The sequence below is a fragment of the Catharus ustulatus genome, chromosome 7 (genome assembly GCF_009819885.2).
Source record: "Catharus ustulatus isolate bCatUst1 chromosome 7, bCatUst1.pri.v2, whole genome shotgun sequence".
In the NCBI taxonomy this organism is placed as follows: domain Eukaryota; kingdom Metazoa; phylum Chordata; class Aves; order Passeriformes; family Turdidae; genus Catharus; species Catharus ustulatus.
The window spans coordinates 21,476,003-21,491,348 of record NC_046227.1 but is presented as its reverse complement, the minus strand read 5'-3'; the positions used below and the strand labels follow the sequence as shown (position 1 = coordinate 21,491,348).

At 37.3% G+C, this 15,346-nt stretch overlaps 1 protein-coding gene and 1 long non-coding RNA gene across 7 annotated transcripts in view; one reads left to right on the top strand and one right to left on the bottom strand.

Moving 5' to 3' along the window:
• KCNH7 (potassium voltage-gated channel subfamily H member 7) overlaps positions 1-14,742 on the bottom strand; it is a 213,779-nt gene extending 199,037 nt beyond the window's left edge. For all 6 annotated transcript variants that reach the window (XM_033064838.2, XM_033064840.2, XM_033064839.2 and 3 more), the window contains exons 1-2: positions 14,293-14,742; positions 12,075-12,305 (exon numbers count right to left, since the gene is read on the bottom strand). In XM_033064838.2, coding sequence (XP_032920729.1) covers positions 12,075-12,305; positions 14,293-14,368 — 307 coding nt within the window. In that variant the 5' untranslated portion in view covers positions 14,369-14,742. The remainder of the gene's footprint in view (positions 1-12,074; positions 12,306-14,292) is intronic.
• Positions 13,471-14,823, top strand: LOC116998758. The gene is made up of 3 exons (XR_004418455.1): positions 13,471-13,765; positions 13,913-13,976; positions 14,741-14,823. It is a non-coding gene; the product is annotated as an uncharacterized LOC116998758 (long non-coding RNA).
• The last annotated feature ends 523 nt before the right edge of the window (positions 14,824-15,346 follow it).

The following is a 15,346-nucleotide window of genomic DNA, read 5'->3' as shown; positions in this document are numbered from 1 at the left end:
GATGGGATGGTTTGGGGAAAGGAAAAGCTGAGCTAGATTTGAAACTCTTGGGATATCAAGGGCAACAAGAGCTCACGTTGCTTGCTCGTATGTTAGCAGTAAAAAAATGAACAAGTATAACTTGAGTCTGCTAATGAGTGGGGACAGTGATGTAGTGACAGTGGATGCAGATAAAGTTGAGGCACTTTAAACATTCACCACCTCAGTCTGGGAAAGGTTTGAATCTTGAGGTACAGGAAGAGGACTGAGACAGTGATCTGTTGAGAAATTTGAGTCCAGCTGTGTCCAGGATAAAATATAGTGAGTTGTATCACCAGAAGTTTTGCCAGTAGATTGAGGAAAGTGTTACTTCCCCTTTACTCAGTTCTCAGTTGACCACACCTGGAATAGTGAATCCAACTTTGGAACCCTAGTACAAGAGAAATGCTGATGAACTTGAATGAGGCTAGCAGAAGTCACCAAGATGGATGTGGACTTGGTGCACATGTCCTTGAGGAGCGGTTGAGGAAATTGCCCTTGGCTATGAGCCTAGAGTAGGGACAGCTCCGAGTGACTTAATAACAGTCTTTGAATAGGCATGAGGAATTTACCAGGGGATGGAGGCAGGTCTTGTACTAGGTGCATGGCAAAAGAATGACAGACAATGCTTTAAACTGGTATAAAGAAAAGTCAGTTTCAATGTGAGGGCACTGGAACAGGTTTCCCAGAGGGGCTCCATCCTGGCATCCAATTGGACAGGTCCTAAGCAACCTACTCTGAATTCTGTGTTGCTCCTGCTTTTGGCAGAAGACTGGACTGGATGACCTCCCAATTTTCCTCCTGACCTAAATACTTCTGGTTTCTATGAAAATACAATGGTTATAAAATACCAAACTAAGAAAAGGATTCTTTGCTGTACTGGAAGGGTAAAATGCTATATATTAGAGTATGTGCCATGCTAACAGAATGCTTTCTGAAAGCAAATACATCTGAGTGATTGCTATTTAATGATTCCCATGTGAAACAAAGCATTAATTGTTATACAGATTGTGCCAGTTTCTAAAAAACAAAATACAAACAAAGGATGAAGTCCAAGAGAGGAATTGCAATCTAAACTAGGTTATGAGGATATCCCTGGTTAATAATAAATTTTAGAGATATGTTATTTGAATCTAATCAGATATATTATAACCTGCAGAAATGTAATTTTTTCCCATTGGTAACATTATGTAGCTCTCACAAGTATTTGGGATCACGAAGATCAGAATCCATTGCGGACACCTAAAAAGTTGAATCAAGCTAGAATCTGATGAAATTTCAGTTCTTTAAAAGTTTGAAAAGTGGAAGTTTTTGTGTTTTGAGGAGGAAATAAAGGCCCATTTGCTGCATAATACATGCAGCACCAGTTAAACACAAATAATACTCAGCTAAGTTCTGCTTTTTTTTTTTTTTAATAAGGATGCACAGGCTTTGTATGACTGATTTGTGGTAGCATCTGAATAAGTGCTACAATTATCACAACAAAGTTCAATGTGAGACTGGCAAATGACAATTATTTTCTGTTTGAAAAAAGCATGAGTTTAGCAGCCACTGAACTTTCTTAACCATTCCTCCTGTATTTTGCCTTTGTCATTTATTTGGCAGTTCTATTGTCTATATCAAATTTGGAAAAGTTGAGGACTGAAGTTGACACAAGAGTTGGTTCCACCTTTGTTTTCTTTTAACCCTATGTCAAGAGAAGGAAACATTTTGGAGACTTTTGCCATTCAGTACAACCCCCAGCTGTCTCTAACCCCATTCTGGCACTTCAGGGTCATGTGTGACGACTCTTCTCTGGAAATTATTGTTTATTATGACAAAAGAGAGACACGTACACAACTGCATTACCTAGGGTGTTGTCTTGGACCTGACCTGTTGTGTGATATGCTCATAGAAGAATAATCCCTATTAAGTACAATTCCTATTAAAGATAGCTTTACAGAACTATTCCCTGTAATATAATTTTATATTCTCACTCTGTTATCTATTTCTTAGACTTGACCATGTTGAGGAGTTTTTTGTGGTATTTTATATATATATGTACACTGGGAAATATTACAATGCAGCTTTGGTGTACTGTATTGGGAAAGAGAAGAGGATAGTACGAAAATGCATTACAGAAGGATGTTTTGGAACTGTGAGTTTTTCCAGAATAATAGTCTTTGGAGGCAAAAGACTCACTGCATTAGTCAATCAGCTTATAAGGAGCCCCTCTAATTTGCAGTTCTTTTCAAACTCCCCGTGATTGAATGTATTTAATAAGAAAAGTGCTTTATTAGCAAAACTGTTGTGAACTATAGAATAAGACTGTGATGGGGTGGAAAGAAATTTTGGCAGCTCCTCAAAGTGGTTTGCAAACCTTTTGAAAAGGGGAAATGCACTTTCATAGTATATATAATAATATATACATATCACTGAAAATCTACCCCTTAATTTTATTTTACATGTAAAACTTCAGGTAAGTAATTTTCTTGCAGGAACTTAACCTCAGTGATATGATAACTTTGTTGTATCTGATATTTTAGTGCCTGTGGGATCTGAGGGGAAAATCCCATCCCCCCCAACCCCCCACCCAACATTTAGATAATCTACTTTCCAAGTAATAGTTGAGATTAAATGTGTAGAATTGCTTCTCCATCATTTAAAAAAAAAAAAAGTTGACATATTTCTTCAGATATTCCTCAGAAAGCGGAAATAAAGTCCTTTTTTCTTTTTCTTATTTACAGCAAAATTATCCCTAGGTGAAAAGGGATTAAGAATAAAATGTTATTTAAAAGAGAAACAATTCAATCAATTCCCATGAAGTAGGGACAAATGATCCTACACATTCAAATGTTAAAGAGATTATGTCTGAAATTCATGCAGCCACACACAATGTATTTGTCTGGTTAATAATTATGTTTTGCATATGTTGAGTTCTGCAGAGGCAGTGACGCTACTGGCAATTCTGCTACTGCAGGATCTGTTTTTTACAAATGAGGTCAAAAGACAATCAAAAATGATTGTTAATAGATCTGTGTGGTTTATGGAATAGCTCCCTTAGCTGTAATGTTCTTAGCTTGTGTAGTTGTTTCTATGAAATACCTTTGCCTACCCATCAGCTAGGAAGAAGAGTGGTCTGTGAAGCATGCATTCCTTCCTCTTTCCCCCTGTTTAAATAACCATGAGCACAGGAGGGGAAAGCCACCCACACCCAGGTCCTGATCTACAAATATCACACAAATCAGACACTAATTCTGCTTGTAGCTGCAGCAGCAGTGAGTAGTTTTTTAATTAACTTTTTAGGCATTTGGGAGCAGGTCCTTAGATCCTACTTCTAATCCTGACATTAGAAAGGATTTGCAAGTTTCAGGATAAAGAGGAACAACGTTTTATTACAGTTTTGTGGTCATCCACAAACAGTACTCAAACTCTTCTTTAGCTCAAAAACTACAAAACTTTTCTTTAAAACTCTATGGATAAAACACTAAATATGCTTCTGTGCATTATGTGCCCACATTTTTGTTGCCATAAGTGATCAGTGTAACTTATAGAAAGACTAAGGATGCTCTGCAAAAGATCCAGCATGGACTGGCTCAGGATTGACATAATACATAGGTTTTCATACCAGTTTGTGAGCTGCTCCGTTAATCTTTTGTACTTCAAGGCTGTTACTACTCTCTCACATAATACGGGTATATTATCCATAACTCCAGAAATAGTCCTTCTGAGAAGGACTGTTGGATAAACTTTGGTGTTAAATTGATTCCTGGTATAAGTTATCAAGCAAAAATAAACTGGGCACTTAAAATGGATAAAAATGGAACACATTTTCCTTTCTTTCATTGTCATTATTTAAAATGGCATGGACTTCAGGGTTTCTTTCTTTCTTTCTTTCTTTCTTTCTTTCTTTCATTCTTTCTTGACATTTTTTAAACAAGTAGACAGAAATGCAACAGTGTTTTTTTTTTACCCTAGCTGCTATGACAATAGTATTTATGAACTAGTGAGTTTCATGTTCTTTTGAAAGTATAAAAAGAATTGCATAAACATTCAAAATACTAATGAGATTATCTGGCATTTTTTTCCAGAGAGGAAGGAGTAAAGCAGATTGACATAAATTAGTTTTGAAAGGAGGAAATTTGTAAGCTATTTTCAGAGATCCACTTGCATTGATTTGAATGAAAATCAGCAAAGAATGCTCTAAGAAATAATCTCAAAAGGGCACAGACTCCAAAGTCTGACAACAGCTGGGAGTAAGTGCTTTAGCACATGCATGTTAGTGATGAAACATATTTACATGATGATTAACAGCTTTTCAAGTAGCATAGGTATAAGAGAAAGACAAAATCCTCTAATATGTCCTTGTTCCAAAACTGGTTCTTCCTGTCTAACCCGTGGATAAAAATGGATGAAAGTTTTGTCTCTGTTTCGCACATTTCATTCATAATTTGTTGTCTTTTTGTGCAGCAATAGAGATTCAGCCAATACTAGTTAACAAAGGTGTACAGTGTGTATGAGCAGTGCTCCAATACTTAAAGATTAGGATTTCTTAGTGTTATAAAAATTAAAATTTGCAATTCAATTCTATGAAAGCTCTTGGTGTGCAAGCTAGTTTCTGTGTCATTGAGCACTGATATCTTGCTCTCAGGCCTTTAGGAGTTTTATCGAACACGGAAACAACCAGTTACCAAATAGTCCTGTGCATTTACCCAAAAAAAGGCCAAGATTTCATAAGCTGGTACTGTCAAGGATCAGTATCCAGATGGGATAAATCCTTATTTCCAAGTATCTGAAGTAAATTCTTGTTGTGTTTCTCTGAACTAACTGTTCAGGCAAGACCTTCTGGTTTCCACTGTCGTCTAATTTGGCAAATCAGAGGTTTAAATGAGATAATGGCAAAATGTAAGAGAAAGCATTTTTATTGATTGTGTTATTATGGAGGAGCAAGGACAGGAAAGCAAGAAGTTTCACCGTGTAGTCAAGTACTGAATGCAGCTGTGATTTCTGGTCTAAGCTTTCTTCTGGTCATTTCCACCCACTATCGGTAATGAAATAGATAATAATATTGACACTTAAATACCATCTTTGAGTTTTGATGATATGATGGCTCTTTGTTAACAAATAAGCTGGAAAATATTATTTGTGTGGGTAACAGTTCAATTCTATAATTGAAGGCAGTATCAAAACTAGGTATAACAAGATTTATAATTGGAATCCAGCTAATGAAACAGAAAAACACAAGACCTTCCCTTTACACTATTTACTCTTGCTTTTTTCAAACTAAATTTTAATATCCTTTGTGGTGATCTTTCCTGATGAGATTTCACTGTGATTTCAGTTTTAAAGAATTAAGAAAATGAGAAAAGGCTATACTGAGAAAGTTGGTGAGGAAGCTTAAAATTGCATATCTGTGAAAATTCTGGAGGTCAAAAAACATTTTGTGACGAGTTATATCTGTAATTCTACTTTCAAAATGAAAATTTAGTCTAATTTCCAAGAAATTATTCAAATATGCATGTTATTTCCTTTAAAAAAAACCCAGTATACTAGACTAAAAAGTTCAACTGTATACAAAATCATATGACAAATAGTTCCCACCACAGAGATATGAACTTTCAGAGCTGCAGTCAATGTGAAACAAGAGAGTAACTATAGAGCCACAATACCCCACTGTCATTGTCATTTATCCACTCTGCCGGATTGAGGTTCACAGCCACAGTTCTGATTGCTTTTGAGATATGCAGTTTCCAGAGTCAATTAGCAATTTCCATAGTCAGCTTTGTCTTCCTACTCCGAATCCTATACTGCCTGATTAAGCTTTTTCCATACTTAGCTGAGAAGAGCATGGACTACCTAGCACATAGACTGAGTCATACACTAAGCTATGTAGGAAACACTTTAAAACTGGATTTGAAACCACTAGCATAACATCTAACCCACACCACTGTACTCTTCCCATTGCTTGGAACCAGAGGGCTCAACACTGCTGTTACTCAAAGTGCCATGTTTTGAAGTTTGTTTCATATCAAATATACAAAAAGCTGCTATTACAAAAGCAGTGGCTCTTTCCCCTATTGTCTATTGCAAGGTATGATGTCTGATCTGCTCTCTGCATCTCTTTTTGATATATGGACCAATTCAGTGCAGAAGGGAAAGAACCAATCGATAACACGAATCAGGAGTATGCAACAACTCTCTTATCATAATGTAACATTAGAAAGGATGCATGATAAAGATGGAAAGAGGACACAATAAATCATGTGAAACCACACCAAAAATAGACTGACAGCATCTGTTCTTTTTGTCTCATAACCCAAAACCAAAATAGCTTTCACTACAACTAAAATGAACATATTCAAAGCAGACAAAAATTTTGTCAGCAATGCCAAATTAAAAAATTAAACTCTCTGGAGGATTTGCATCACATCGTAACCTTATATTACCATTTCACTCTAAAATGTGTCACCTTTCCTACCACTATAGCACACTTTTTCAAAGTCAGCAATCATTTTTTCTTTCTAGCTTAGACTAGGGAAATTTGAGCCCCTTGATTGGTGCGAATTGCCTCTGTCACATTCTGAATCCTGACATTAAATTATCCTATGGAAGACCAGTGTAAGAATAGTTCGTCTGAACACTGTACTGAGATGAAAGACTCCTGAACCACTAGCCTCCAGGTTTTTTATTTGTGCCATGGAGGAACTCAAAACTGTCAGAATGGATTTTTCCAAATTAAGCCTTTTTTTTCTGTTAAAGATGCAGTACCTATAATAGAAGCAATTGTACTATTCATTACTTATTAAAACTACATATATCTACTCATACCTTTCTGACCCTAAACACTGAGAAAGAGAATAATTTAGAAGTCAATTTAATTGTTGTTCTATTTATTCAGATACTATCTCTTTAAATAAAAGTCCCCTTCTTATTTAAAATCAATTCATCTTTACCTGGAAAGAACAAGGAATATATTGGAAAATCCAGGAGTTGGAAAATAAGATTGAAATTGACTTATAAGTAAGCTTTCTTAGGATATCTAAGAGGCGCTTTATCATAATCATTAGGTATCCCACATGAAATGTGAATAATAAGTTACCCTAGTTCTGAGTAGACATATGAGCAATATCTGAATGGAGATGGGTAAATGAGATATTTGGATCACTGAGGTATTGTCTCGCTGCTAATGGTTCTCCTTGCTCCAAAAGGAATAGTGAATGGGGCAAGGGATGTTTTTTTCTTGACAAGTATTAAAGCCTAAGGTAGAAACACTGCACTAGAGACATAAGAATGGATGTCCTCATTCATTTCCAATAGGCCAACGCCTTCAGTAACATTTTGGATTTCATCCAAGGGGTATTTTAGGAATGCCTGGAAAAAAAGCCCGGCTTTAAGAAAGGGTTTTTTGACAGGTTTTTGTAGGGGGTAATACTTTCTTTATCAAAATGTAGTCAGATAGTATTTCTTATATCAAGGAGTCCTATACCAGTAGGGTATAAGAGAGATTGGACTCATTGACCTATCCCAAAAGTTCTGCATAAGCCAATGAAACTACGGTCAACACTGCAGCTGCTGACCCTCACGCTAGAGCTAGTATAAGGCAACTTGACACACCTGTAAGCAGCTTTATTTTCAGTTGTATTTTTTATTGATGGGTAGGTTGATACAAACAGGTGGTGAAACACCTATGCTGACTGAAGTCTAGATGATTAGCTTCTAAATGAAGTCCTGATCTTTCTATTTTAGAACTCTTAATACCATTTTCACTTTTATTTCGTCAGTATGTTTGCACAATTTTTATTTTCCTACTCTCAAAAAAGAGGAAAGCCTTAAGATAGTTTGGAAATGTGTTTTGAAAATGCAAATATGTTTAATCTGCAGTCAGTTGTGGGAAATTATTTTTTTGAAACTGGGAAAATGGTAAGTAGTTTATGAAGTTTGTACACACACTGCAAACTTCTTGATCTTATCTTTGCTCAAACCTATACTCTACCTTAGTTCTTCTCAACCCTAGAATATTTGATGCATATAGGCTAAGCCTAAATGATCCTACCTTCCTTTAACAGATATCATCTGCAAGCTTAGACATATCCCATTATTGCCTACAAAGCACACAGTAAGAAGTAAAAATGTATTCTGTGTGGCACAATACTTTCTGATTATTATATATCCGTTCTCAATCCCAAAATAATTATACTTTTTATCTCAAAAGTTTTACAGCTTTACCACCTCAAGCAATATTTTACATCTGTCAAGAATGATTTATGCAATAATGACTTAAACTGCAAAATGGAGTCCTCAAAGGAAGAGCTGTCAAACATTTTCACCATAAATAACTTTATTAAAATAAGAACTGATATCCTGTACAAACAATATCTTGCCTTCAAGTATAATTCCGATCATACAGCTATTAGTGAAAAAAATTGTGAGACAGTAAGGAATTTATGATATTGCTACTTTGATATCAGAGTATAATTTTTTATTAAGCAGATGCTAATGCCTACTGGGTAATCCTTGGAAAAAAACCTATTTCAAAATAATAGTTCTTGTGAGCTGTAAAAAGGGATATTTACATTAAAAAATAAATTTACTGTGTCTTTAATCCCGTGAGTACATCCAGTGATAATTGTGGAGCTACCTGTGCTATAAGAACCTGTAAATTTGGACCTTTAGTTTCGGCACCGTCTGTTCCCATTAACTATTTTTCTCAATAACTAACTCTTCTGGTAGCTATGTAATTGCCAACTGTGGCACTACTTGAAGAGGACGGAGGACTAGAACTTTGCTTGGATTGTAAATACCCTTCTAAAAGGAAAAAGAGTGAGGAGAAATTAAAACCAAAAGTAAGCTGTGTTCTGATAGAAGCACTCCGCGAGCAGCTAGTAAGGCTTTTAGCTACAAATGTTAAAATCTGCCCTGAAGACACCCCTGGTGTGGTTGGGACAGGGCCCACTCGGTGCCCAGGTCATGCTGGGTGCCCAAGTCCAGGCTATCTAAACAAATACACAAAACTATCACAAGCACTCGATAATTCTCTGCACCCTCCCTACACTGCATGGTAAAACGGGAAGCAGGTTCCATCCAGGTTACTCATTTATAATATCGTCATACATAGAATTTTTTCTTCTTTGACCACTCTATCTTCTGTCTGTCATGTTTAAGGCAGTGTAGATTCAAGCAACTGCCATTTTCTGAATATCAACTTGCAACAATTTTTCCCATCCTTCTGTTCCATCTTCTTTGGGTGCGTAATTTGGTCAAAAGATTAAAGCAAGTGAACAAACAGCAGCTTTCAGTCTTGCATCATCAAGATGTTTAAAACTCAAGATCTTGCACTTTCTAGAAAAGTGGACTATAGACCAGTAGAGAACATCAGAATCCTAATTCCTATGTATGTGTGCAATACCATTTTCCTATAGGAAGAATTTTCTTTTAAGCTGAGCTTCAAAGCTGTGACATTTTAAAATTACATGAGGTGGTATTTAGAATCAAAAAGAAATAGCATTATTTATAGAGTGATTCCCTTTCTGATATCTGCATTGCTGGAATTCTAATGACAGATTAGCTTTATAAGTGATCCCAATGACATTTGGTTTATTTCAAAATATTAAAATAATTTTAAATATAATCAGTGGTTTATGTAGAGTAAATGATAGTGTGACGTGGAATAAGGTTTTATTTGCAATTCACTGGGCATTTACTCAGGAGTGTGTAATATGGTCTTCAGAACCTCCCGTCAGTGGAACCTCAAGCAATTCACACCTTCTTAAGGTGTCTTCCTCCTCCATGCTTAGTATCACGTTAAATATTATACAACGTTTTGCCCTGAAATACAGGGTCAAATTAAACCTTTGAGCAGTGGATAGTTCACTGGAGTAACTTGTGTTACTCACATGTAGAAAGTTACATTTCTGACTGTACTAGAATTGACCTCTGAAAATTGAGAATTGCTGTAATTGACCTCAAGTCTCATACTCACTCAGACCACACATGCAAAGTAAGTCCTAAACAGGCTCTCAACTCTCACAATTATACAAAACTCTTAAAATTGTCTTTGTTTGACAACCTGGAGGAAGTCCTTGTTAGGTATCACTATCCTGTATATTGCTACAATATACAGACTATGTTATATATAGATATATATTTATGCTATAAAATAAAATTTGAAAATTTGAAAAAGTGAAGATGAAAAGTGAGATATATCTTTTTGAGTTATTTAGACTAATGATAGAATATGTTTACTAAAATTAATTACATTCATCATACAGGTAGTTTCAATTTCATGACATCACGTAGATTAAGATTTTCTATCAGATTTTGAAAAGAAATTGAACATTATGCGGAACAAAAACAATCAAGCTGACAGAAAGCCATGCATTTGAGTGTCAGACCTATCTTATATTTTGACAATTTTTGCCTGATTCACCTGTGTTTAAATTTAATACATCATACATTTCACATGGTGAATCCTGCTCACATTTAGACAAGCAAAATATTAAGGCAATTAAAGTAACTATTCACAGAAGTGAAGTTACTGAAAACCCTTATGCATAAGATTGTTTACACTGAACAATCTGTAACTTAGCATTTAAAAACTGTTTATGAAAGATATCACAATTTTTATGGACAGTATTTCTTTGGTTTGTCTCAGATTATGGTGGATCTATCTATCTGTCTATCTGTCTATCTATCTAAACACCTCTGGTAATTGATAGATAAGCAGTACTTTTAAATGCCTTTCCCCACCTTTCCAATGTTTTGGGAGACTTCAGGACTTTTAAACTACCAAATCTCCAAACAGTCCTCCAAGCTGAAGGCTGTGAAGGTTAGCACTGACTTTCTCCTTTTGCAATATTATTTTTAACCCATGCCAAGTTAACACAAACACAGGGTAGATGTGTAAAAGACACACAGTGTCAAGTCTCCTGAGAAATCTATGTCCACAGCACAGCTACAACAAATCTTGACCAAAATCTGCTCCAGACCACCAAACCAGATCTAAGAATAAACAGCTCTACTCATAGAAACTGCTATGAAGAGTATGCTTAAATATTGGTAGCGTGGGTAGAATGGTTGGCCTGAGTCCTATCTGAATTACACCAGCCTAAGCTAAAAATAATATTACTTCAGTCTTTCCAAGATAACAGAATTATTGAGAACAGGATTTAACTCTGTGACTTTAAAATGAGAGAGCACATTGCATGTGATTCTAAAATTGATGTAAACAACACACTGGCCCTTCTCCAGAACTAATTTAAGCTCAGCATTTGAATATGAATTTCCTTTTCCTTCTCCCAAGAGTGTACACAGCAAGAAACAAAATAAGGTACACCACAATTATCAATTATTTGAATTAATTTGAAAGATAGGTGTTTCTGTAAATAACTCTGGGTAATTAAAAAAAACTCCAACCACCAACAAAACTCTACATATAGCTATTATGTATCATAATTACTTCTCATGCGTATGCATTTTTAAATCTGCAAATAAATTTAGTAATTTTTTGCTCTTAATAGGAAAAAAAAGTATCAGCAGATTCAGCCATTCTGCATGTATCGAGTCTTTACTGAATAACAGGGAATAGGTCATAGCCTAGGCAAACCCAAATTTTAACTCTGGCAGTACTAGGACAATATCAGTAGTTCAATTGCAGGTACTTCACAATATCTCAGCTCTGAAAAAGACTTGTACCTTTCTTTATAAGCTAATGCTTGCTTTATGATGGACTGTTTTTTACTTTGTGGTAAAATACTGCATTTGAATCAAGGTACATTTCCTCTGTGCTGATTACTTTAAGTGATTTACATCTTCTTTAAACCAACCAAGAGGAGAACTTCTGTTCCAGAGATGCAAACACTGTGCTGGCTTAATTCAGCTGGTAGAGTGAGCACACAGTGATATACTGCATACACCCACCTCTCTCAGGGCAGATTCCCTTACTGATACACGCGCAAATGTATTTCTCCAGACTTCAGAGAAATTACTACACCTCCAGCAAAGGGGCTGGCCAGTACAACTTCTTTTACCAATCAACTGCTAACCAAACAAAAAGTTTTGAAAATAAAACCAGACTTTACCATCTTTGTGATAATAGGTGACTTCTACTTTCCTCTCCTCTGACCCCAGCAGGGCTTGAGCAATTTGGGCAATATGATGTCTTTTGGTCTCTGGCCCATGAAGAAAATCACAGGTGCACGGTTTCTGCATGACATCTGGCCTGGAGAACCCGGTCATCTCACAGAACCCATCATTGCAGTAGATGATAGCACAATTCTGCACTCTAGCATTAGCAATGATGAATTTTTTATCTGCAATAAAAGAAAGTGATGCATTTTTTAGTACTCTTTCAACATTTCTTATAGAGCCGATTGCAAGGATGAATGCTGAGCAACCATTCTTTTCATGGGAATACCTAAAGTACAGAGATTTTCAGTCATTTACTGAAGATAATTTGATCCGTAGCTTTTAAAGAAACTTTAATTTATTTAGAATACATTAAAGATGAGTGTAATTGTTTTTTAAGGGAATAAAACCACACTATGCAAGTCTCTGTAAATCTCCTTTTGACTTCAAAATTTTGTCTGTTTCAGGCTTCACTGAAGCCTAAGTGATGAGCACTGTCCCGTCAGTAGCAACTCCAGGAAAGTCCTTGAAAAGTTAGTAGCTTCTTTTGGGGAAAAGTAGAGCGTCGGGAAGGGGGTTCTATTCAAGTGAAGGCTTCCTGATGCAAGGCCAATCTCAATCTACTCTGTAGGGATTTTCATTGAGGTGAATAACAGAAAATTTATCGCCAGTATTTTAGCAAATCTATCTAGAAAGTAACAGAAGAAAGTTACCAAAAACAGAAAAAAGGGGGTACATTAAATGATTGTTATGTTGGAAACATTTTACAAATTTCATTGAAGTTCTGTGCTTTCATCCATCCTCCTTTCCCAAACTCGCATTGCAAAGATAGGCTCAAAAGTTTCCAAATCTTACTAATTTTTTTCTCTTCACCTTTTAAACACACTATTCCCATTGTAATTCTAAATGTGCAACTTTGATACACTTAATGTTAATAACATTAATCTTTAGTTACTTAAATTTACAAGCCAATTGCTTGCTTTATAAAAGATTTCTTACATGACACCAAGTAAACAGTGCAAGCCTTCAAAATTTTAAATATGTCCATCTTTGAACCCAGCAACGTATTGGAGATTTCATTACTTTTTCCTGCTATCTTTCAATCATGCCGAACTTTCACTACCACTTGCCTATTTAGTAGCTAGCACATCATTAGTGTAAAAAAATATACATTTTACTACATAAAAAATTGGGGTAGCAACACTGACTTAACATATAGATAAATGAGGAGTAGCACCGTCTGTATTTTTTTCTCGAAAAATATAAATATTACAAAAGCTAATATGGGTTTAAGCATATGGAAGTATATGAACTGGAATTACCTGTAAGGGTTCACACACCCGACTGATACTAAAATTATGCTAAATATTTAAATCAATGTACATATATCAAACTACTGTTTCTAAATGAAATTCATTTTAAGCATCAAGTGTTCCTTCTTACAGTTAATAGGAAACCAGAATTCTGGCCAGGAAAAAACACTTCAGCTTCAGCCTCCCTGACAGGTAGTAAACTGCTGCATTGGAAAAGACCTCACAGACTCTCCCTGAGGATGCATTTGCACTGGTTTGAGAGATATTTTAGACTTACATAAACAAAAGAGAGAAATTTGACAGCTGTATCAAAATGCAGTCATGACAACAAGGTAAGAGAGTATTTCCTCTTTAATAACTCTTCTGCTTATTTTCTGTTTCCTCTAAATCAAAGTCTGAAGTTCACTTTATTTTGAAAAGGCTATTATTATTAACAGCATTAACAATCGTAATAATAATAAATCTAGCCTATTTTTTAGACATTGCAAAGACAGCAAGATTCTACATTCTGCTTTCAGAGCCATCTCGCTGCTTCAGAAGAAGGTAAGAGATATAACTTCTATAGGTATACAATATGGATATAGTCAACGATAAAAACTATTCTTGAAATAGCGTGGGAAAATAGCCCCAACCCCCCCTCCCGAAAAAAACCTCAAACCCAAACAAGCCTACCAACCAATAATTCTAGTTGGTAATCTGTATTCGAGATCAAAAATATTACTACTTCTGCCAGGGATCCCCTTCTTACCTCCGGGGTTTTCTTTGCAAGCTACAAACTTAAAAATAGTCTGGAGCTGCTGTCCATTTAGTCACAAGCAGAATAAAACTATAGCAAAATAGATAGAAAGCGAGAACTTACTTTGCCCTTCAAATTTTCGTATGATTGTACCCAAAAATGTATTTTGTGGTGCCACATGACCTCTGCGAACAGGCATGTTTGTACAGGTCTTCGGTTTTCTGTGCACAATGACTTCTCCAAGGATCTCCTACACGGCTCCAGCCCAAAGCACCGAGCCAGCTACCCTTTGTGACAAATCATCGTCCTCTGGAGCTCGGAAATCTCTTCCCATTAGCACCACTTCTAGAGACACGCTTTTCCTATCGGAGTCAGATTCATCCCCCAGTTTCTTTCTTTTTCTTTCTTTCTTTCTTTCTCTCCTTGCTTTCTTTTCTATTTTTTTCCTGGAGGAGCTCGGACGCTATTGTCTGGGGCGGGTAGGGGTGGGGTAAGCAGGAGGAGGTGGCGGGTGGGGAAAGATTACAAGGGTAATCGATCTCTAGCACCAAACATCGCCAATTTTCCAAAGCAAATGGCTGTGACCCGGCAGTTTCCGACGCTGTAGTGGTGGTTTGAGGGCTGGAAGACTAATGTTTCTCCGCTGCCAGAGGGAGTGACGTTCCCCCCTCCGGGCTTCACCACGGCGCGCAGCAGCTCGGATTACTCAAGCGTGGTTTAGCAAGAGACAGCCAATAAATCTCTTCAAAACTCGGCGACAAACAGCGGCATCAGGAATAAGCTACACCCCAGCAGCACCGCGACGTGCCACATCCCCCACCGCGGCGGCTGCAGGGGTCAGCGGGGAGCGAGGGCGATGGCGGCGGGGGGGCCCCGCCACCTCCGGTAGCCCCGGCGTCCCCGCCCTCCCGGCACCGCCGGCCCCTTCGCGGCCCCTGAGCGTGGCCCGCCGGGGAGCCCCAGGCGCTGGCAGGGCCGGGGGAGGGAGGGAACTTGGTACACGCCCCGTCTGGGGCGGGGGGCGGCGCGAGCAGGGGTCGATGTTGAGCCATGGGGGAGCGGGGGAAGGGACCACCGGAGCCCTCGGCATCCTTCCCCTCCCCGGTGGAAGGGATTACCCCCTCCTACGCAGCGTGACCCAGGCGAGGGCTTCCCCTCGCCGCACGACCCCCTCCTG